This window comes from Mixophyes fleayi, chromosome 3 (genome assembly GCF_038048845.1).
Source record: "Mixophyes fleayi isolate aMixFle1 chromosome 3, aMixFle1.hap1, whole genome shotgun sequence".
Taxonomy (NCBI): Eukaryota; Metazoa; Chordata; class Amphibia; order Anura; family Limnodynastidae; genus Mixophyes; species Mixophyes fleayi.
This window is the reverse complement of record NC_134404.1, coordinates 292006375-292031897: the sequence shown is the minus strand read 5'-3', so window position 1 is coordinate 292031897 and position 25523 is coordinate 292006375. Positions and strand designations below refer to the sequence as shown.

Below are 25523 nucleotides of genomic sequence, written 5' to 3'. Positions count from 1 at the left end.
TTAATGCTTGGTCCACATCATTATATCAGTGTTTGATTATTATATTATTTATTCCTTAATTGTTCCTTAAATATATTTGTTTATCCCTTAATTCCCCAAACATGTTGATGCTTTTAGATGATGTAGCATATTTTTCACATCTTGCACGTGATTGGCGCACACAGCATGCTCACGCTTGGCGCACACAGCATGCACATGTTTGGCACTTGCGGTAAAGGACTTGTACACTGTATGGGATAATTTCACTGTGTTGATCTTTCTAATCTCTGAACTTTTCTGTTTGTCCCGAGTGTCATTTGCCCCATATAACCTTTGTGTCTGGGCTCTGCCCGGTTACTGGACATTGAAGTCTAAAATACATCCCTCGACTTGTTTAACATTAGCAAAGTTAATATCTTTATAATTGAAAATAACGTATCGCCTCATCCCCTACATGAAAGTAATATTCCTGCTTTATTACACCATTAGTTTTTACTCCATTTATATGTCGTCTTTTAACAAACATTTCTATTATCATGATCAACATCCTTTTTCATATCCTTAGCCAAAGTGTTTCTGCCTTTACCAGTTAAGCTGGCCACACATATAGGTTACTTGTATGTTGGAAAAGAACCACAAACACAGATAGAACAATCAGAGTCTCTTCCATTTACCATATTGATTTCTGAATGAGTATATTGGAAAAGTTAACAGTTTGTTTTAGACACATGTAAATACACTTTGTGTGTAAATTTAAAAGAAATACTGAATCCTGTTTGATCAGCAATATGAAAATACAAAGTCCAGTGCAGAGCAAATAGACTAGTGCAGAAATGTCCATATCTGCACAGTTCCTGTAAAAGTGTAACTCAGTAGACTGAAATATAAATGATCCTGTGTATACCAAATAGCAATGCCATAAAAATCACAAAAATAACATTTGCTGGCTGCTCTCATATTCATTTCTTCCAATTTTTTGATTAGAGTCCTTTCAAAAGAAATTCTTAACAGGTAAACTGTTGAGATAAATATGTTCTAGTCTCCAATTTAAATTGAGCAGCATCACAAAGATGTAGATTGTAAAGACAGGATTATGTGACATTGAACAATGCACACATTCCATAAATCCAATTCAGAAAATCAGTTTTTGGTTAACTTACATTAATGCAATTAATCCTTCTTCTTTTTTTCCATTTAAACATCTGTTAAGTGTGCTTTTGCTTTGGTTGTTTTTTTTTTTTTTCCAGATACTTACTAAAACTAGCAGAGTTATTTGAAAAACTCCGGGTAAGCTGTCTTTGTTTTTCTTTTTATCTTTTTTTCTTTTGGTTTATTGAAATGTGTTTTATTCATTGGCTTTTATGTTCTTGGCATAACCTCTCTTCAGAAAGTAGAAGCCAGAGTTGCCTCAGATGAAGACTTAAAACTTTCGGAGCTGTTAAGATACTACATGCTTAACATCGAGGCGGCCAAGGTAAATACATTTTTTTTTTATTTGTATCCCACAAGTGGGGAAAAAACATATCCTCAGTAAATTATTTGAATATCTATTATGTTTCACCCCAAATACAGGACCTGTTACACAGAAGGACAAAGAGCCTGGGCGAATATGAGAATTCAAACAAAGCTCTTGACAAAGCGAGGTTGAAAAGCAAAGATGTGAAACAGGCGGAGTTGCATCAGCAAGAGTGCTGCCAGAGGTTTGAGAAGCTCTCGGAATCCGGGAAACAAGGTAGGGAAACAAAACTAACAAATTAAAAGAAGAAAGAACAGTCTGAATGGTTCTTCTCTGCTATGAAATTCTGTGTTTCTGTTTTCAAGATCTTAAAGAGATCAGTGTGCTTTTACTATAGTTGAGTTTGCTGATTCACAAATTCACATTACTTTCTTGTATGGTGCTTATGTTAAACACCTTTTGCGCATAGGTAAGCCAAGCTGATAATCTGCATTAAACCTCACTAATGTTCTCTTGGGGATAGCATGTTATTGTGGAACCTAACATTATAGAGTGATCTCCTTAGTGTCTACGGGAGGTAGAAAAGTTACATAGAAAAACAGGTCTTCAGATCTGCCAAATTGTTTCCATGAAGGTTGAGAGCAAGAAGATAGGATGTGTCTGCACAGTGCTGGAATTTCCTGTTGGATATGTATAAATTATGGGGGAGGAGTCAGAAACAAGGAGAATATGAATTATTATTTTGACTGGGAATTCCTTTTAAAACAATATATTAACAATTGTGTGAATACCCAATTATTGTTATATTTGTCTGCAGTACCATACATTGGGGATGAACAGTGTATGCATTTAAGAGTATGACACAATGCACAGACAGCTATGAATAATTGAGAATTACATAATGCAATGACCACTCGACAACAAATTAACAGAGCACAATCAGAATACATAGGACTGTGGATCCAGCTACTGACAAGACATTGAGCATAAGTGATAAGTAGCACCTGTGTGAATTAGGTTGGTGAAAATGGGCTCGAGAAACAGGGCTGGGCAGACAGGCCTAGAGGTGCAATAGTAGGATGGAAACCTTGACTTGAGGGGGATCTGTAATGGGTAGGGACGAGTTAGGTGGATTGTTCAGTAATTGCTTCCATGCAAAGGAATCCTAAGCGGTTGTCCTCAAAGCAGCTACCTACTTCCAGGCTCCCTTCTCTGTGTGTCTTTTATCCTTGCAATTTACACAAAAGCTACATTTATGCCATATGTAAATTTCATTAAAGCCTTGCATTAATATTGTTTGTTTTGCAGAACTGACTAGCTTCAAACGAAGGAGAGTATCTGCCTTTCGAAAAAACCTTGTGGAGATGACCGAATTGGAAATCAAGCATGCCAAGGTTTGTGCCACTACCACTCCAGATACGGCCTCGATGACCATAAACTGTACTTTGTGCCCTGTCTAGTACTTCTATTTTCAAATATAAAGGTTGAGGACCAGATTAAGTATTGATGCCCCAAGACTTGACTGTATGCATTAAGTTGGTAAACTACAGCTATAAAAATGGGAAAATATTGTTTTTTACTCTCTGCATAGTAATTCTGTACTTTACGTTGCAAAGAAAGTCTAAGTAACTCATAAGACTTCAGTGCATACAACAGAATTGAATGAATAGACCATCCTGTTCCTCCTTTCTCTGAAACTTGTCTATCCAGTCAATGAATACAGTTGCATCCGGATGGAAGCCGCTAAATGTTTAGTCTCGCTCTGTAAGAGACTCATCATACAGCTGTATATGCGAGATCACGGCACTTCAATCAAATGAATCTAGAAGATCTTGTCAGAACTGAATATATTTTAGATAAAGTGGTGATTGAGGGAAGCATTTTTCTTGCACATACCAGGCTACCTGTCTGTAAGCCTGTTGAGAGACACTGCAGGGAATTTGCTTTCACCCTAAATAGATCCACAGTTTGCACCTTGTGATATTTGTATGTTTAATGAAGTGTCAAATATCTCAAGTTTTGCAGCATACAGTGTAGACGTCCACTCTGTACTGAACCAATATTTATGAGGCTATGGGGGGTATTCAATTGTTAGCGGTAACGCTAACAAACAAGCGCTCAAAAAATCTTACCGTTAATACGGTAATTACTCGCGGAATTTCAGCTCGCCGCGAGCGGCGAGCTGGAATTCCGCGAGTAAACTACCGTATTTACCCTTTTCGCATGCAATATTACCGTCTAAACGGTAATATTTTTTTGAGCGCTCGTTTTTCAGCGTTACCGCTAACAATTGAATACCCCCCTATATTTCATAAATTTAAGTTCATGCATTCAACTTCTGTATATATGTATAAGTCAATGTAAAAATATTTGTTATCATTTTCATTATTGTGCTATGCATTTATTATTTAATTTGTGGTGAATGGGACTTGGTAGCTTTTGCTGTCATTCAGCTTTGCAGTGATGAAGGGTGGATGCTTGTAGGGGGAGCAAAAAATTAAATCTGAGCCTGGTATCAGAGGTACTGTGTGTGTTTCATGTCACTGATTTGTAGTGTATTGGTTATCTGCCATCTCATGAATAGTTGTACAGCCCACAAAATAACTGCCTACCCTGTGTGTACTGCATGTGACTAGTTAGTCCATTAAAACATAGGCTTTGCTATATCGATAGTGATATAGCAAGATAAGGTAAGTTTACCAGTGGTGAACTGCAGTGTTGCTGTAGTGAAGTAAACAGTATGAAGAGCAATTTGATGCCCTAGTTCCACCTAATGTGGTGGCTTCAGAGATGACCCTTTATATTTCCTACACTGGCAGCATGTTAAATTAAGGAATTGAAATCCTTAAACGGGTTGTGTACTTTTGCACAATCCATTTTCATAATTTGCAAAAGAACTGGGGTTGTCATTGGAAAAAGCAAAAACACATATGGTATTACTGTTCATCCCCACACATCCCCAGTTGTTGTCCCAAATTTTCTTTTTCAAAAGCCTCAGCTGTCTATCCTCATTGCAAATAATACTATATTTTTCTGCAATCCCTGCAAGTTTGCTCACCCTTAGGCTCTCAGTCTCTTTTCTGTTTCTCTCTCTAAAGAATTAATCGGACACCATCACAGCAACGTATAGATTTCATAACCTCCCCTCTATAACCTTTTTTTCACTTTTATTTTTGCCACCACTGTATTGTGAAAATATTTTACTAGTATCAGTTGATATTGTTAAAGTGTGTACAAACTTTCTACATGTAATTAAGGCTATTCTCTCTCTGTTCTTACAGAATAACATCTCCTTATTACAAAGCTGCATTGACCTCTTTAAGAGCAGTTAAACGGAGTGAGATGATGACATCAAGAAGCAATAATTGCACTTCCGAAGTCCGCCATCTTGACCAGAGCAGCTGCATCTTTACATGTGATCTTAACTTTGTGTCTTAGAGGATTACCATTATATAAGTTTACTCGTATATGTTTTGTAAAGATGAAAAAAAAATCAAAAATTACTTCTAAAGATTACATATTTTCTTTAATCTTTTCGTAAAAAGTTTATGCTGATGTTTTCAAAATATTTTTTCATTTGAAGCATTTTTTCAGCTAAATAAATTTTCTTCCTTGTATATATTAATATAAATATATACACTAGTTTCTAAATTGTATGAATTTGTTTTGAAAATACTGCTTTACCTTGTGATAAATTAGTAGAAATTAAAGAAAAGAAACTGTTCCCCAGTAACCCTTTTGCCCAGGAGAGAGCATTACATTCTCTTGCATGGCCTTGTTTAGATCACTCTGGTTCGGCTGCGAGTTATAGAGGAAGTTGACCTGGGAGCGAGCTCTCTACACGGACATATTTGCTTACATTAGACCGTACTATGCTCGCTTCCAAGTGTTGAAGGACAGGTTAAAGTTTCTTGATCAAAACCATAAGAATTAAAAGTTAAGCAATACAAATACCCTGTAGTAAAAAGTAATAGATCAGCCAGAATACCTTGAAGCTATCCCATTAAATATAAAGTATCATTTCTATAGAAAAGAATCCGCAAATTCAATTCCTGTAGAAGACGCCCTTAGTTCTTTGCTTCCATCCTTCTTCAAGCCAGAGGTTTAAAAATGAAAGAAACGGCAATCAAGAAACAATTAGAAGAAACTTCAACGTAGTGACATATTTTCAATGGCAGAATCAGGTGCCTAAGTTATAAGAGAGGTGAGCTGGCGCCTTGTAAATTTACCACTCTAGTGCTGGGTGTTCCTACTCCCAGAGATGTGCTTAGCTGCTTCTTAGTGCAGTGGTGGGTGGCACTAGCTCTTAGCCTAGACCTTGTTTCATAAAGCCAAGCAGGGTGTGTGAAAGCATGATCAGTTAGCCTTTGACCGTCTCTAGAGCAAATCTTTTTGGACCACAGCCTAGTTCTTTGAGATCTTTCTGTGTCTTCATGCTGTGGTAAGGATCAAAGCTAGATTAATACTAACTAAGACTTGTATACAAGGAGGACCCTGGAGGTGAAATGCAATACTACTGAGTGACAGTGACGCTGACCAAAATGAATGAATATATGTAATATATAGTGCACCTGTTAATCATTAGTAATTTAATGGGAAATTCGTTTTTTAGGGTTGTGTGTAACTTAGACTTAGTATTTGAGGTACAATACTTGATGGAAAGGTTTTAACATTTATTTCTATACATTACTGATCACTAACAGCGCACATCACTGATGACAATTACACCAGAAATTACAAATAAAGCAATTAAGAGGTTTTAATTGAAAAATGAGTTATTATTCTAAGGTATTACATTTTATTAGCACCTAGTTGTACAGTAATAGGTGTTTTTTAATGCAGGATAACTGATAATAAATATACCAGTCCTGTGCTGAGTAGCTTGTGATCTGGTTAACATATGAGGAGGCACCATGCTGATTTCTGCTGTTGTAGTGATAATTAGCCTAGGCTGGTTATAGCCCCCTTATAAGGGGAGGAGAGTATAACCAGCACTAGCCAGCATTGTGTGGTCTGATATTATGCTGATAAACTGCTCCCAGGGTGGTCAGTGCAGGGCTGGTGTCTTTGTTCAAGGTTTTCATTCCTGCTGTGAAAACTGATTGGGCTCTTCCAGATGCCCATGGATTGATTGTGAGTGTCTAGGTAATAAATCACTGCGACCCATGAAGTAGCAGCTGTTCCAGCTCTGAGGTCTTCATGAGGAACAAGGATCCGTAAGACTTCTCTCCATTATACTGTTAAAGCGCATTATAAATAAACCCATACATCTTAAGCCAGTCACGCAAGGCAAGATTCTGTAAGCCGAGTAATAGAATCAGAGTTGAACTTGAACACATATGCAAGTGGCCAAACTGGAGTAGATCAGTAATCTCGGTGCTTGGACCAAGCAGTTAGAACTCCAGTGCCATAGAGGTTGTTTTGGAACCACAGACATTGTCATATTGCAGTATGTGTGGCTAACATTAATTAAAATACACACACTCCTCTCTCCCTCAATCACATGATATCATTTTTAAAGAAAATAAGTTGTCTACAGCAAAGACAAGATGTGGCTATCATGTTATTGTTGATCTACAAGGGAGTGTCACTAGGTTCAATGTTCTGGGACTTACACAATTCTGGTGTAGACAGTCTGAACTACAGGGTTTTAGTTCATACTATCTATACCTCTTGTTTCCAATGGACAGTTCCAGCAAAGCTGTGATATAGGGTAGACACCAGGTTTTATTCTAATTGCTTACAGTTCTATACAATCAATGAACAGATTATATGTATGTGTGTGTATATATATATAATATATATAAGCCTAGTGATGTGTGTTAGTCTGTGTGTGTGTGAAAAAAAAAACCAAGCTGCAGCGCCACCTGCTGGGCGGAGTTATACACTGACCTACTAAATTCTTAGTGTGTGTGGAAAAAAAAAATCAGAAAGGGCTGAAATTTGGTATACTAAGATGTTTTTAATTTGTTAATTTAATTTGTTAATTGTTAAAAGTGTTTATAAAGATTTTAAAAAAATATATATATATTTCTTGAAGGAGAAGTGACAGTTGGGAGTGGTTGGTGGTTGCCGGGGGTGACAGAGCGAGAGGAGGGTGATACTCGGGACCGCTGAGAGAGATCCCTGTGTCTGGATAGACATCTGGATAGATGTGGCGATAAAGATGAAGGATGAGGTGATGGAGAAAAATGATGAGGTGGTGACATGTGGACAAAACCACGTTAAAAAAGGGTGCTTGCATCGGGAAGTAACGCTCTTCCCCTGAGGAGGCCTGGCCTAGCCCCAAATGCATGACAAGAACCTTTTTAACACCTTAAGTAGCTTGATTTGACTAGAATGCATGAGTATCATGCACAGGTTAACTTGTGTGTGTGTGTGTATGTGTGTATATATATATATATATATATATATATATATATATATATATATATATATATATATATATATTTATTTATATATATTTATTTATTTATACAAATGCTAGTTTCTGTCCAGGGTATGCAAGGGCTTGTTATTCCACAGCAAATAGAGTGCCAGCCACAGGTTACCAAAGGCAGGTATAGTCCTTCCATGTCACTACAGAACCATGCCCAGACATCATTCATCCCGTCTTCCAGCCCAATTAAAGCAAATTTAATTTTCTCCTTCACGTAGCTTTTTTTTTTCTTCCCTTCATGCGTGATCAGTGGTATCTCCACATTCCCTGATCACAAGTGCATGCCGCTTCAGCCACAAGCTCTGTATCTTATTGACTGTAGGGGCATTTTGTGATGTAAGGAAAAACCATAGAGAGGAATCTTGGCAACAGTAGCCAATAAAATTATAGGCCTTCCATCCAATCACAATTGTGAGTTTATGTGTAGAGAAGGCACAGTGGTTTCTCGGTTGGTTAAACATAAACCGCATCTTCCCAAAAATTCAACTCTTTGCTGCTATAACAGGACTGAGTGCGGTATATGCTGATAGCTAAAAAAAAGTGTGTGATGACAATTGTTCTGAAAGCGTTATATGTAATCAGGTACGGAAGGTTAAAAAAAATAAAAAAATCTAATTTCTGAACTGCAAGCGTAAAACTGCGGTGCACTACACAGAGAATTTCATAGATTTGCAGGGAAAAATGCCAGTGTCTGCGTAGATGCAGCGTTCAATCAGCCAATGTGTAAAGTTTGGAGGATCAAAGGCGTTCTTTGCTAGGTGTAGATTATTCTATGTATGCAGTGGAAAGAACAATTAAAAATGCAACATTAAAATGCATCTAAAGCATGCCTTAGTTTTCATGCATTTTTACCCATTTTCCCAGCGCATATGCAAAAATGAGCATTGAACGTACATATGGCAGATGTTCCATCCCTTTAAAGAAGAGATTATCTACTAAGAATTTAAAGGAAACATTTTAGCAGCAGTCTTCTCAGCAATTTGCGGTAACGGCTCACTTTCCATACACTGCAAAGTGCTTCCAGAGTTATAGAGGAAATGTACCATGGATATATTTTTAACAAATGTATGATCGTCCGAGGAAAGAGTAAAAAAAAAACAAAACAAAAAAAAAAACAGAGTCAACATACCATACGTGTCTGATGCTTTCTAATGTGAGCCAGATGTTCAAAGTTGAAACTCTAGCATAGAAAAGAAACTGCTTTAACAATTTTAAAACTGCAGTACATTAATTGGAGCTTCTTGATACATGAATGTATGCCACATTTTCACTGTGCAATAAATTCTAATTTTAGGAAATTTTGTATTCTATTTGATCATCTTATACACTGTTTAAGGTAAAACACAGTTCATGAGATATCATTTATTTTAGGCTTTTTGGAATGGGTTAAAAGGATAATAAAAAATGATGAGGTTTTCCAATTTTGGACAATCCCTCCTTAACATAAAATGCTCCCATCACCATTTAGCAAATAGAGATTCCCCCAGGAAAACCCTCCCACCTGAATCTGGAAGCTGAATACTGCTACAGCCTGCTCAATTGTGAATTCTACAAAATGTCCGTAGCTGTATGGACATATAGGGGCTGATTCAATTAGCCACGAGGTGCTATAGTAGCATCATGCGTTGTGTATTCACATAAAGTTTGCTCTTTTATCGCTCGCAACTCTGAAAAATGAGTAAAGTTTTAATTACCGTAATTGACTTTTTTGTGCGCATAAACACAATGCATGATGCTTCTATGGCACGTCTCGGCTAATTCAATTAGCTACATAGGGGCATATTCCATTAGGTCTAAAGATCGCAGAGACGCGCTCCCACTGACAACACGTTACAACAACATCGCTTATATCTGTGCGTGGCCCATAGGGTTGCGAAGGGAAATCCACAATATTGTGGTACCGTATTGTCACTTTACATGCGCAGCCGCACGTAATCGTCATCACCGAACCTAATTGAATATGCCCAATAGAGTTCTCCAAGCACTGTACCTAGATAACAGGGTGATTTCCCTGTGGGTGGTAAATTTTATTAAGGAGAAGTTGTCCAAAATTTATTTTTCTTAATTGTACAAGTTTTAAGAGACTTGGTAACACCTTTATAGAAGTTAGGAAAATTCTTACAGCAATACCATTATTATACAATATTTTCTTAATGCTATCTTTACACAAATACAATGGCATAAGATCAGGTTAGTGAGCCATTAATTAATTATTAATTAATATATTTAGATGTTAGCAATGTTTCTTTGCGCATATTGCTATGTTTGTGGGGGGAGGTACAAGAGGCACAAAAATTTCCAAACACACAAATATAGATGTGTAAAAATGAGATTCAGCCTTATCACTGTTGCAATAAAATGAATCTGCAAAATACTTGAATGTCTATGTTTGTATACTTACATTTTTCTATGGAAATCTCACTGTAACAGATCAGCGGTGATAGTATATGCAGTAGTATCATATATGTACAATAAGTATATTCCAGAGTTATCCCATAGAGATGATAACGATCAACACTAACCTCCATGTGTGAGTGTCTAAACAAGGACCTCAAAATGTTTTATCTTTTGAGGTTAGGATTCAAGTTTGGAGTAATTTATATCTAACATTTGGGATACTGTTAGTGCTATTTAAAGGTTAAGACTGAAAGTGGAAAAAAAGGGCAAAAAACAGGCCCAGAGGGTAGGAAATAATGATAAAGTATTACAAAATAACTCAAAATTAATAATTAATTACAAAAGGGAAAAAAACCTTAATAAAGACGGGGATTTAAAAACATAAAAAACACCCACAACGTTAGACAAAACCAGAGATAGTGGGCTAGGCTGCTGCCAAAACAGGATTGCCAGACCTCTTAGAAGAAACTAAAATACCACTAGGTTTTAATCAGTGTTTTAAAACCCTCTCTATAAGAAAATGAGTCATACACAAAGGGAGAGCAATTAACGACAAGCTGCAGGAGTAACAATAAATATGATTTAATGACATGAAAAAAGGTATAAAGAAATAAGATAAAAAGTAAAAATAAAATAAGATTAAAATTACATTGTGACCTGCTGATATTGCTAAAATTCAAGTTATGATAACAATAATATCATATGAGAGCTAGTAAATAGTAGAAAATTGTATGTGATTGGGATAGAAGAATTGGAGACTATCACAAACCACAAATATCAGACATTCCTTTGAATCTAGCATCTCGCCTTAGTCTGAGTCCCACTTAGCTCGATCTGAATTTTGAGCAGCAATTGAAGTAGGCTGGAGTGCAATTTAGTGCAGTGATATAAGACTCTTGGGGGGGAAATTTAATTACCCCCAGATTAGCCCCACAATAACTCTTATTACCATTTGTGAGTCAAATAATTGAATGAAGTAAACTAAATAGATTAATATTGTTTTACCATGCGATTACAATTAGTACGCCACGTGTAGTGACGCAATCGCATGGATTAATAACACACATTTACATTCGCGCTTACACTTGTAAATAGCACATATTAAGGTTCCAATCCACATTTATTTATTGGTAAAGATTATTTATACATAAATGGTATTATATTGAAGGTATAGACTCAGGATATAGGAAATGTATCATGTTTAGTGTCATTTTGATCTGCACATTACCATCAGGAATCCACTACTATCACTATCGGCGAAGCGATTCCTTCCTGTGATCGCTAGTTATGGAAGATAAAGGATTAATGCTCAAAATGATATTGTGTTTGGAATGCAAATAGGTTGGTTTAAACTGGATTAGGTCAGTTCCCTTTGGCACAACATGTCCTCAGCTGTTGGAGTGAGCTGGCCCCACCTTATCAGAGGAATCCATTGAACTGACATATGATTTGCAATATACTGGACTGACCTGACCCCTGAAGAAAGACCTTAGTTTATCTTTGTGTACATTGTCTCATCATTACTGTTATTTTGTTAACTGAAACTGCATATAAGCAAGCTCCTGGGCCATTGTTAAAATGTCTATCTTCCTGACGACAAACTACATGGACCTGGGCCCAGGACGCGCTAGTGAAACTGTATGTAATGTATTTGGTTCTTTTACTTTCCTGTTTATTGTTACATCATTTATGCTCCAGCATTGCTTGCTGTAAATCCTACTATATTTTTCAATTAAATCTCTTTGTGTGTTGGAACCACAATAATCGCATTCGACAATGTTTATTGGTAGCGAACATAACACGTTATTATGGTAAAATAAGCCCGGCTTTCTGCTCAGGGAGCCAGCATTGAAAATACCATAATAACGGTATTTAAGTGCACTATTACCATAATAATGATAATAGTGCACAGGCCGCATTTTTACAGTAACGCGGCCAATTTAGTCCCGGTCTGGCCCTCTTGGGTACTAAGCTTTTCTGCTGGACCAAATAAATTGCATTACCTGTTTTTGATGGGAGGAGAAGACTGTGTTGGGGACTATGATAGGTAATGTTTTAAAGGGATACAGCAGGCTTGGTAATATATACATCATAATGGAGGGGAAACAAACAATCCAGGAGATGATAATATTATTCCAGGCAGTCAAATCTTTCTTAATGCAGGCTAGCAATGGGGGATTGTTTGCTTGGCAGAGAATGTCCACTCTCCTAGTTAAGAAAATTCTTAGGTACTCAATCTTACTGACCTGCCATTTGAAGGGAAAGTTGATCTATAACAGCATTTTTGCTTGCGGTGGCATGAAATTTCCTTGCATTTATTTTAACATTTTATATAGTTCAAAAGGAACAATGAATGTAAAAAGTTAATCAGACACACAAGAATAAAATAAAACTGATAATAAAAATGTTTGTAAATTAAGGATACAGCTAAAATAATATGAGCACAGCTAGTAATGGTAAGTAAATGGTTTAGCAAGTAGATGGTACTGCAAACCTAAATTATAGAATGTGCAACAGAAGGAGAGAAATAATTGCATTGAATATAAACTGGCTCACTTACAAAACAACAAACATGATTTAAAAACATAAATTAATATAACCTATCTGTGTGCACACATTATATCATGTTATTTAAAATACAATCATAAATAAAGGTAAATTATTATTGTTTATTTAAAAAGCATCACCATATTACACAGTATATCAACAGACTTATGTAACACTAGCTCAAATAGTATGAAATTGCTTAAATTTTAGATGTAAAGGAACATATATAGAATCCCAGATGGTATGCTCCTTTTAAGTCAGAAGTTATGAAACAACATTGGAAACTCTGTGTCTTAGGTCATTGACGGCCAATTCCAGGGTTAACTGAGAGTATCCATTATAAATGTCTCAATGACACACTGAAGAATAGGCTCATACAAAGTATATTCAGTCAATAGGAACTGGGTTGCGCTCAATTAGCCAGTGCTTCAATAGTTATAATCAAGCACTGACTGATGATCAAAACAGAGATCTAATCACACTGTTTTACATATACACATTCTCACACGAGATCAATTGATTGACTATACCAAGTTCACGTTCAATTTCCTCAGCACAATGAAGCAAACTGTTGCAAATGGGCAGAGATGGATACACGAGTAAAGCAATGGCTGTACATAAAAAGTGTACTAAAAAAACATTAAGTCATAAAAATTGAAAAAGAGTAACAAGTATACCTGTAACATGTAGCGATTAAGGGGCTGATGCAGAGTGGAACATATACTAGTTTGTGTAACATGTTGCATGTGAAATGCTCGGTGTATGCCCAAAAAGTGGGCACAAGCACATACACTTATACAGACTTGTGCAATTCTGCCACTGATGCCTGCCTGTGCCAGGACAGGCAGGAAGGGGAGGGAAGCGGAGTTCTGACGTACAGTGAAGGCATGTGTACGTGTAAAAGGGTGATCCTAGGGGTATGGGGTTCTAATCTCCCTAATAGTCTGGCAAATGAATGGATGACCATTTAATAACATTGCTTATGACTATTACCGTCAACCCTCTCCTCGCAAAGGTAATTCTAATTTAACCTAAGAAATATAATTCTTATTTTCCCTTATGTCCACAGGACCAAAGTGTGATACACCGCTCTCCGGGTATCTCCACCCGAGCCTCAATATACTGACTCTCACTTTAATTCCATTCATTGTGCAGGCTGTCATCTACGGTTTGCACCTGTGCTTACTTCACCTGTGTTTGGCCTGTGCAGCCATTGGTCAGTCCTCCTTTATAAGGCTCCTCCTTTCACCTTTTCATTGCTGGTTCTTCAAGTCTACACCTGGCCTGTTTCAGCTTCCTCTCTCCGTTGTGATCAACGCCCGCCATTTACTCTGCTGATTCGTTCCACATGCCTGTGGTAAATTGTGGCTCATCATTTGCTGCATACCTGGATACCTCTGATCTCTGCTCATCTGTTCCACTCATTCGTGGTAATCATTGTGATCAATGCCCGCTCCTTACTCTGCACGCACCGCTGACTAGTGCTGATTCGTTCCACATCCCTGTGGTAAGCTATGCATCATCAGCTGCTCATACCTGGATACCACTGATCTCTGTTCATCTGGTCCACTCGTTACTGGTAACTGCTGTGATTATCTCTCACTATCTACTCTGCCTACATCGCTGCCCTCCGTTAATTCCTTCCTCAGCCATGTGGTGATAGTTGTGACTCATCGTCTGCTGTATGCTTTATGCTTCATGCTTCATTGAATGCTGCATAAGATGTTCCACTCTCTAGTGGTATTTGCTGGGATCATCGCTCACTATGTATTCTGCCTGCACCGCTGAACTCCGCTGACTGTTTCTACTCTCCAGTATAACAGCCATGGTCCATCATCTGCAGTATAATCTGTACTCCATTGAACTTTGTATTTATGTTCCACCCTTCAGTGGTAATTGCTATGAACTGTATCTCTCTGAATGCTTCTTAAACTAATTATCTGTCTCATTGGGAACTTCTGTGGAGGGCCACGACCTGTAGGGTGGATGCTAGCTGAAGCCCAAATTCCCTTGCGGGAATCCCTGGTGAATACCTTCCATTCTGTTAGACTCCGCACCTCTAGGGAAGTCTAGCCAATACCAGTGGAGACAGCAGGATCTCACTCATAATTTGTGTACAAACCTGACAGTAAGAACCAGCCATGACAGATCCTGAAAGAGAACCCTCTGCTAAAGATTTACTCCAAATGTGTTGTATAATTAATTAACATTCTAATTGTAAAACTTATGCATATTATAAAACAGAATAAAAGTGTTTACTTTTCTAACATAGGGGGTATAGCAAGGATTTTCGTACAATACATTACATTCATTGCCTGTTTTATAAATATACAAGTCATTGTGTGTGTGCTTTGACTAACTATTGTGTAGTGTATCAGATAGTGTATAGCTATCGGTGTATGAGCTTCACCTATTGTCTAAAGGTGCGCGACTATTGTGTGTGTGTGTGGGGAAGGATGGGAGGGGGGACCTGTGGGGGGAACACACAGGCTAGTCTCCATTTTAAAACCTACTTTTCAAACATACATTCCACAAACAAATCTTCTCACACTATAAACTCCATTAATCTCACATATAAACATCTATCATTTATTCTTCTATTATTTCATTTCACTTATCTCAGACAAAGTCCAAAATATGTAGTGTAAAGTTCTTCATGCTTTACAACAGCCATTATTCACTATCCAAATTCCATTCACATGGAAGTTACAAGATGGCAGCCATCTTACAAGCATGGTAGCCTCAAGATCACCCCAATTTCCTCTATTGTCTATAAATTCAGACTGTTTTAAACACATTGTATTTTGCCTTGCTGCCATATTAACTACTTCAATTTCTCCAGAAATAAACCGCATTAAGTTTTCCATTACAAACTACCTTTTAACAATCTGACCACTTCCTGAACAATGAACAGGACTCAGTTCTTAAACCTCTAGTAATATCCTTGTAAGTCCACCACAAACATTTATTTTACACAAAAGACATCTATTTAGTGAGAGCTAGCAATGCATATTACACAAAAGACATCTATTCTAAATAACTTTTGCAACAAACACAAATGCTACCATCAAAAATCCACATATACGGACCAAAACTTCACTAATTCCTTTTTATCTGAACTGAGACAATTCCATTCAAATAACCTAACAAACAAGCAGTTAGACATTATAACTATCACAAGCATTTTCCCTTAACTGAAACAGCTCACAAACAGTGTAACCACTACAGTTCCATTCAAATACACTTAACACAATTACTCCCATACACTTGCACATCTTTACATTTTAACTATATTCCATTCAATCCATTGAAATATTCATTATAGCATTCATTTTTACATACTAACCAGCTCTATATAAATTGCCTTCTTGGCCACATATACAAACCTCCATGGCATTAAACTTGCAGTCTCCATTAGCTCAGTCCTCTCACCTTGGGAGCAGGGTAGGAAAAAGGACCTTTCTGCCTTGTGTTACAGGATATCAAAAACCTTTCTTCTGGGTGGAGTTTACATTTCCACAGGAAATAGATCACAGCATTTCATTTGCTAATCCTGAGCAGCTAAACAGACTTGCACAAGCATTCACAAACCTCATGTCTGTAGTGGGGGAGAATTCTGATTATATTAGAAAATGGAATATCCTTATCAGTACACATGCTACAGTGCAAGTGCAAATACACTTTGATAATCATGACGTTGTCACAAGCCGCGGCGGCTCCAGGCACCGCTGCGACTCGCTTCCTCTGTTGCCCACGCATCCTGGCCGTCGTCATGAAGACTGGGACGTCACTTCCGCATTGTCCCGGCCATTGCCAAGGCAACGGTCCGGACGCTCTCAGACCTCAGCGCCGTGTCCCGGCATCTAAGGCAGCCGGGCGCGCACGCAAACTAAATTAGCTTATAGCCCAGCTGGGCTGATATTCTCCTGTGCAGGAAATTTTCCATTGGCCCACATCAGTATATAAGGCAGGAAGGGGCAAGCCCCCCTGTCGGTTATAGTCCCTGCTCCTGCATACTTTCCCTGCTGTGCTGCTGTGTTTTGCTATATATATATATATATATATATATATATATATATATATATATATATATATATATATATATATGTACATACATTCTCCCTTCTGTTGCCGACTTTTGCCTGGATTCTGACTTTGATTGATTGCCTGTGACCTCAACCCTCTGCTTGTATTAGACGCTGCTGATTTTCTTGTGACCCTGTACCCTTTTGCCTGGACTTGAACACTGCCGTACTGCCTGTGACCTTTCAGACCTCTGCCTGGACCTGACGCTGCTGTTCGCCAGCCACCTTATACCCCTTGCTGGGATCTTCACTCCACCTCTGTGTGAACACCTGCGCTACGTTCTCAGGTATTAGCTTCTACTACTAGAGTACAAGACCTGGGGGCATCAGAGTACCTGTGAGCGCATCTAGCTCTACGGGAAAGCGGTTCCTATAGGCAAAGACCTCTGCCTGGGGGCGTGAGCCCTAACATTATAACCGGCCCAAAAAAAAAAAGAAATATACACTAGGAGTGAGTGAGTTGTCTGATATTCGGTCCAATGGAACCAAGTCCAGCTCAAATATTGGCAGGACAAATCCAGGCCAGATTCATTAAGGATCTTAAATGAAGAGGTATCTTATTTTAGTCTCTTGGACAAAACCATGTTACAATGCAAGGGGTGCAAACTAGTTTTCTGTTTTGCACATAAGTTAAATACTGACTGTTTTTTCATATAGCCCTCAGTTGCAATCCGTGGACACCTTTTTTGAAGCTTTTGGTTTGATTTATGATGACCCGGACCGAGTGGCTTCTGCTAAAGCACTGCTGCGATCTTTAACGCAAGGACGACGTTCCGCTGAAGAGTATTGCTCCAACTTCAGATGTTGGTCCTCGGACTGTGAACGGAATGACCCAGCTCTTCGTAGTCAGTTCCGGTTGGGTCTCTCCCAACAAATTAAGGACTCCCTTGTCCAGTATCCTACTGCGGGATCTCTCCAGGAGCTCATGTAGTTAGCTATTCTGATTGACAGAAGACACAGAGAAAGGAAAGCTGAGAAGGAAAATTCTTCGTCCTATTCTTCTGTGCTTCCTCAAACTGCCCCCATTGATCAAGTTGAACCAATGCAACTGGGAGCATATCGGCTATCGTCTGAGGAACGTACCCGGAGGCATACCTTGGGTCTCTGCTTATATTGTTGAGAGAAGGGCCATCTGCTTCGTATCTACCTCGTCAAACCGGGAAAAGACCAGGCCAAGTGAACATGGAGGGAATACACGTAGGCCTACAAGCCATCTCTCCAAAAAAATCCTTACAAATACCTGCCCAACTCACATATGGTGGACAAGTCATTTCTGTTTCTGCATTTGTGGACAGTGGAGCTGCCGGAAATTTTCTAGATTTAACCTTCGCTCAGTCCTTGGGTTTTTCAGTCATTCCTCTAGACTCCATAATCGCTGTAGGCTGGATGGAAATCGCCTGAACCATGGTGAAATTCATCATCGTTCTCCTCCTCTGCAGCTGAAGATTCGCGCTCTTCATTCCGAGATTATCTCACTATACTTGATTCATTGTCCCTCAGTACCGCTGATCTTGGGTCATCCCTGGCTAGCCCTTCATAATCCTTATATCAACTGGACTAGGGGTGAGATAACTCAATGGGATCCTAAATGCTCATCTTCTTGTTTGTCTCTGCCAATTAGGATCACTCATACTGGTCCCGAGCAACTACCTTTTCCTTACCGTGAGTTTCTCAAAAAAAGAAGCAGATACTCTTCCTCTCCACCGGGAGTATGATTGTGCTATTGACATCATCCCTGGTTCGAGATTGCCCAAGGGAAGATTGTACGCATTATCTATTCCAGTGACCCAAGCCATGGAGTCATATGGAGAAGAAAACCTACGGAAAGGCTTTATTAGGCATTCCAAGTCACCTGCTGGAGCAGGCTTATTCTTTGTAGCCAAAAAGGATGGCTTGTTGAGGCCTTGTATTGATTACAGTGGGTTGAATAAAATAACCATCAAAAACACTTATCCCTTGCCACTTATCTCAGTCATCTTTGACCAAGTTAAAGGAGCAAAAAAACTACTCTAAAATAGATCTGCGCAGAGCATATAATCTGATACGAATCCGGAGTGGTGACGAATGGAAAACGGCCTTTAATACTCAAACTGGCACTATGAATATCTTGTCATGCCCTTCGGCCTCAGCAACACTCCAGCTGTCTTCCAAGATTTGATCCATGATGTCCTTCGCAAATTCTTGGGCTCCTTCGTAGTGGTCTATTTGGATGACATACTGATTCACTCCCGCTCATTAAAACAGCATCGTGAACATGTTCGACAAGTACTTCTGAAACTCCGTCATCATCATCTATACGCCAAATTAGAAAAATGTGAATTCAAAGTCTCCAAAGTCACTTTTCTGGGATATGTTATTTCCCCTGAAGACTTCGCTATGGATCCGGCGAAAGTACAGGCTATCCTTGACTGGGTGCAACCCTCAAATCTTAAGGCCATCCAAAGATTCCTGGGATTTGCTACAGGAAATTTATTAGTTCTTTTTCTATTTTTGTTGCTCCCATCACAGCTCGCAAGGGAGCTGATCCGAAAATCTGGCCATCTGCCGTAGTATCTGCTTTCGAAGCCTTGAAACAAGCTTTTGTGTCTGCCCCTGTTCTGAGACATCCTAACCCAGACCTTCCATTTATTGTCGAAGTCGATGCTTCAGAGGTAGGAGTAGGAGCCGTGCTTTCTCAAAAAAACTTGAAGACCATTGCTTTCATCCTTGTGCGTAATTATCCCGAAGATTTTCTTCCGCTGAAGAACATTACGACGTGGGCAATCGAGAGTTACTGGCTGTCAAGTGGTTGTTGGAAGAATGGCGCCACTGGCTTGAAGGAGCAAGACAAGTTATCACAATTTAAACTGATCATAAGAACCTGTCTTATATCCAATCAGCTAAAATGTTGAACTCCAGGCAAGCACGATGGTCCCTCTTCTACTACCGTTTCCATTTTATTATCACCTTCCGGCCTGGCTCGAAGAACCTTAGGGCGGATGTCCTATCCTGTAGTTTTGTCTCTTGTCAGACTCCTACCTCAGAGCCGTGTCCTATTGTCCCGGCCTCGTCTGTGCCTATTGCCTTCACACAAGAACTGGGAAAAACTCTCGTACAAGTTCAACCACAGGCACCTCCTGAAACCCCTGCAGACAAACTGTTTGTGCCTATCCACCTTAGGAAAGCAGTTCTTTCAGAATGTCATGACAACCAGACTTCTGGACATCCTGGTATTGCCAAGACCATTGAAATCATCTCCCGAGTTGTCTGGTGGCCATCTATGCCTGCGGATGTTAGAGAATATATATTGTCTTGCGATCTGTGCTCTAAAAACAAGGTTCCTCAGAAATCGCCTACTGGTCTATTGTTGCCCCTACCAGTCTCAGTCAGACCTTGGACCCACTTGTCCATGGACTTCATTGTTGATTTACCTCCATCTTCTGGGTGCAACACCATCTGGGTTACCGTGGATAGGTTTAGTAAAATGGCTCACTTTATCCCGTTGACCAAACGACCTTCAGCACGCTCCCTAGCTTCATTATTCATTAAACATGTGTTTCGCATCCATGGCCTCCCTGAAAATATTGTATCCGATCGAGTCTCCCAGTTCATAGCAGCCTTCTGGAAATCATTTTGCTCCCTGCTGGGTATTAGTCTAAGGCTGTCATCTGCCTACCATCTGCAGTCAAACGGACAAACTGAAAGGGTAAATCAGTCTCTTGAGCAATACCTGCGATTATATATTTCTAAAAGCCACGACAACTGGGTGGACCTTCTTCCATGGGCCGAATTTGCCTACAACAACGCATGCCATTCTTCATCCCAGCACTCCCCTTTCTACTGCAATTTTGGGTATCATCCCAGAGCCAACTCATTGTCCTCTTTGTCTGCCAATAAATCATCTGAACCTAGGTCTACGGCCACCCGGCTTAGGAAAATATGGAAGTTGGTACATCAGTCCTTACTCCGAGCCTCTTTTAAGTGCAAAGTCTTTGCTGACCTCCACTGTTCCGCCTGTTCCTTTAAGGTTGGGGATTTCGTGCAACCGTGCAAGAAGTTAGGACCCAAGTTTATTGGACCTTTTCTTATCTTAAAACAAATTAACCCAGTGTCTTTCAGGCTGAAGCTTCCAGAATCGTTAAGAATTCCCAATACGTTCCACTGCTCCCTGTTGAAACCCGTTCTTTCCTCCAAGAAGTTCGGTCACCGACGGCCTTCTAGACCTCAGCCTCTGTCTATCAATGGACATCAAGAGTTTGAGGTCGAGAAAATCTTGGACTCAAAGAAAGTTCAGGGCCAAACCCATTTTCTTGTTCATTGGACGGGGTACAACCCTGAGGAACGGTCCTGGCTACCACAAAGGAATCTACATTCTGACAAGCTACTTATTGAATTCTTTAAAAAATTCCCTGGAAAACTGGGTTGTTCCTTGACCCCTCCTCAAGGGGGGGTACTGTCATGAGCCACGGCGGTGCCTAGAACCGCCGCAGCTCATGACAGTACCTCGCTTCCTCTGTTGCCCCCGCGTCCTGGGCGTCGTCATGACGACCGGGACGTCACTTCTGCAATGGTCGGGACACTCTCAGACCTCAGCGCCGCGTCCCGGCATCTAGGGCAGCCGGGTGCACGCGCAACTAAATTAGCTTATAGCCCAGATGGGCTGATATTTTCCATTGGCCCACGTCAGTATATAAGGCAGGAAGGGGCAAGCCCTCCCTGCTGGTTATAGTCCGTGCTCCTGCATACTTTCCCTGCTGTGCTGCTGTATTGCTATATATATATATATATATATATATATATATATACATTCTCCCTTCTGTTGCCGACTTTTGCCTGGATTCTGACTTTGATTGATTGCCTGTGACCCTCTCCTTGTTTTAGATGCTGCTGATTTTCTTGTGACCCTGTACCCTTTTGCCTGAACTTGAACACTGCCGTACTGCCTGTGACTGTTCAGACCTCTGCCTGGACCTGACGCTGCTGTTCGCCAGCCACCTTATACCGCTTGCCGGGATCTTCACTCCACCTCTGTGTGAACACCTGCGCTACGTTCTCAGGTATCAGCTCCTACTACTAGAGTACAAGACCTGGGGGCATCAGAGTACCTGTGAGCACATCTAGCTCTACGGGAAAAGCGGTTCCTATAGGCAAAGACCTCTGAAGCGGTTCTAGGAGTTGATGCCTGGGGGCGTGAGCCCTAACAGACGTGGCATAAACCCTATTAATATGCTGCAGATATGGAGGTGGACACATCTCAAGATGTATTCAGTTCTGCATATGGATGGAAACACATTATTTTTCTATTCTCTTTTTTAAGAATAATTTATGCCCATTTTGCCAAGAAGTCTAAACCTTTTACTATCAATCTCACTTGACACATTTCTCCACACCATGAGTGTGGCTTCATCAGATGTGTTATAAAAGAAACTTCATTCCTAAAATTTAATAAAGCAAAATTGATGCAAGTATACTTGTAACATGTGGTCATTAAATATCAATGCCACCTGTTGTGGTTCTCCACAGGATGAGCATAGTTTTATCAGAGGTATACACATAAATTCCTTTCCTATAGATCCTTTATCGACAGTGGTGGAAGCTCTGGTTGTCTCAAGGGAAAAATGTATTTGGCTGATTTATTAAAACGCCCCTGTTAGAGATGTATCTTTTCATATTTATTTCAATGGAGGAGGCAAAAGTGTAAAGAACTTTTGTGGTGTTCTACACCTACTTTTGCAAAACTGCACCTGATTTTATGCTGAAGTCCGTGGAATTGCAAGCCAAGTTTGCATTGTCTACAAGGAGGAGCTGATGGATAGGTGGCATTACTTGCTATATGTTTCATGTTCTTCAAACTCCTGAATAGCAGAGAGTTTCAGAGTGTTCCAGACACATTTGATGCAACTTCACAGTTTTGTCTGGGTTTGGACACAATCCTTGGGAAAAATAGAAAGTTTCTCAAAATATATTCACTGTGCATTTGTCATAATCTCAATGTCCCCTTTGATTTCCTCCCACCATGCTCCCCGCTCTCATGTTCCAGTCTTCACATGTAAATTTGTAGGTCTATAAATATATAAGTATGGAGATGTGTCCCTGTTAATATATGTTGCATATGTTTACTCATAACAGTCTGCATAGTGATTGATAATGAGATAAATACACCATGTAAATGCACACGTATCCTGCAGCATCTCCAATCACTGAAAGCAGATGCAGTGTTTGTGCATGAGACATCTTTATTCTAGTAACAATCCAAACTTGGACATAAGTTTCTCCATAAGGTTTTCTCTTTTAGTACTGAAAACATTCAACCCTTTCACAGAGAACTATACTTTTAGGGAATGATATGATTAATATTATGGATATCCATATGGACCAGTAATGGGCAACCTGATGCACTTCAGAGTCTGCATGGGATGGCCCTCTAACATTCAAAAATGCACATTACCCTTAATCTTAAAGAGAAGCTAAACAAAACATTTAATCAATGAAAGAGACACCTATCTGTTATAACATATCAACAGGCATTTTAAACAATTGTTACAAGCTAAAACAAACAAATCTGGCAACAAAGCAGGTTGGAGCTGGGGGGCTGCAGGTTTACGCTTGGCTACAGCCGTCTGTTGCAGAGCTGCCAGAGAAATTTTGGGTTCTGGTACAGCAGTTTCCTAGGACCCCTTCCATAGACACGGAAGGTGACTCCTCCCACTACACAGACAGTAGTCTGTGAAATGTCCAGAACAGGCTCCCCGGTAAAAGTTCTGCCCAGCGTACACCAATGGGAGGTCTAACCAGGACCTCAACCCCCTAGTATGTCTTCTGGTATCCAATGTTATTAGTTTGTGAAGTTTTCATCCAAATCCATCCAGTGGAAGCATCAGAACTGGCTGATTGGGTCAATGTTCTGCCCAGCATACACCAGGAGGTCTGACTGGGCCCTAACCCCCTTAATACCTGGCCAGGATCTAACTGGACTACTTTGTATTGGTTTCATCTCAACTGGTGCAGTGGTGTCCGAATACAAGCTCAGAACAGGCTTCCCAGGTCAAAGTTCTGCCCAGCATACACCAATGGGAGATCCAACCGGAACCCTAACCCCACTGTCCACCAACCAGCAAACTAACAAACGAACAGACCAATGAATTTTATATATAAGAAGACAGTAATAATAATAATAAAAAATAGACAGAGCTTACACAACTATACTACTATAATATTAAACCTGTTCTACAAATAATGTATGGGATATTACATACATATATGGAAAAACATTCCCATTAATCTGTAGGGCAGAACAGCACTTTTAAAGATGAGAATTATACCAAACATAGTCCTGCTCTGTAAAACTTCCATTACTAGCAAAATATAAGAATGTCAAAACTTTAAAATTATATTCACATATTTAAAGACAAAAAAACAAAAATTGCATATAGCACACTATCTCCAACGCTGAGAAGCTTGGCTCTCCCTCATATAAGACTAATCAACTTATACTGTGTATTGAGAAAATTGTGGTCCATGGGTCAAAACAATGTATCCTCCCACCATGTGGAAAGGTCAACATTACCAAAAAGTGTTCCTATTCTTCACAAAAATTGGAAAGACCTAGATATTTATCCAAAACATGTACCCTTTTTCAGGACATGTGGACCACTTGGAATTCAGGACACAAAAAACATTAAATAAAAATGTAACCTTCCTCCTTCCAATTCAGGATAATACTGACTATATTCCAGGGTTTGCCCCACAGGACTTTTTAAAATGGGATTCTAGAGCCCGATTCACATTGTTGTAGTGCATTTCTTTTCAGCCCCCAAAACCTTAACCTTTTTTTCCTCATACTTTTGATTGAATAGCTAGTTAAGTTTTGTCATGGTATTTTATACAGTCTAAAGAACACGTTTACAGGCAAATTATAATTATCATAAAAAAAATATATGAAGCTGTCTGTAATTCCTGAAAAAAGACACTGTGTGTAATAGGCTGGGAGCCAGGGAAAACATAAGTGCAGTCGTCCTGTGTGGTCTGAAGAAATGGAATGTTGCTCTTTTCTGTGTCTGAGGCTGGCAAAAGAACACGAAACATACAAGATTACATTACTGAGTAGGGTAAAATATTAGTGCTGGGAAATCCCCGACATTAACTGGTTCATGTATCTTAAAATATATGAGAAAAATAATTATCTGCTATACATTAAAAAATTAATAGTTGGATGTATAATGTTTGTTCCATGGAGAAAGACATGTCACACCACAATCTTTCTGCATCAATATGACAGGAGGTGCACAACACTACTAAGTACCATTGGGGACCCTGCTCCATTATCTGTCAGTTTGTGACTTCCCCTCCTTATATCATGACAATACCCCTGTGAGGTTCAGCCATGCCCTCAATAACATAATCACACTAGTGGACTGGTCACTGCCTCTCGCATGATTAGCACACTTCTCTGAAATATATCTGTGCTGCTATGACCATTGTGATTACCTGATTGGGTGTTCTATTTCCCTCTATTCTTCATGTCCCACTTAACTGTATGTTCCCAGTTTTGAAATTGTGTGTGAAAAGGGTGGGGGACACACATCCAACTTCAATACTTGGGACACACAAATGAGTGGGACATAAAGAATTATAACGAAAA

General features: G+C 39.4%; 1 protein-coding gene and 1 long non-coding RNA gene across 2 annotated transcripts in view; one reads left to right on the top strand and one right to left on the bottom strand.

The window, feature by feature from the left end:
- The window catches only part of SNX5 (sorting nexin 5), a 47323-nt gene extending 42237 nt beyond the window's left edge, over positions 1-5086 (top strand). Inside the window, exons 9-13 of the mRNA XM_075203802.1 lie at positions 1227-1266; positions 1367-1453; positions 1552-1711; positions 2744-2829; positions 4717-5086. Coding sequence (XP_075059903.1) covers positions 1227-1266; positions 1367-1453; positions 1552-1711; positions 2744-2829; positions 4717-4767 — 424 coding nt within the window. The 3' untranslated portion in view covers positions 4768-5086. The remainder of the gene's footprint in view (positions 1-1226; positions 1267-1366; positions 1454-1551; positions 1712-2743; positions 2830-4716) is intronic.
- The window catches only part of LOC142144680 (uncharacterized), a 50664-nt gene that overhangs the window by 6439 nt on the left and 18702 nt on the right, over positions 1-25523 (bottom strand). The gene's annotated exons all lie outside the window — the stretch shown is intronic.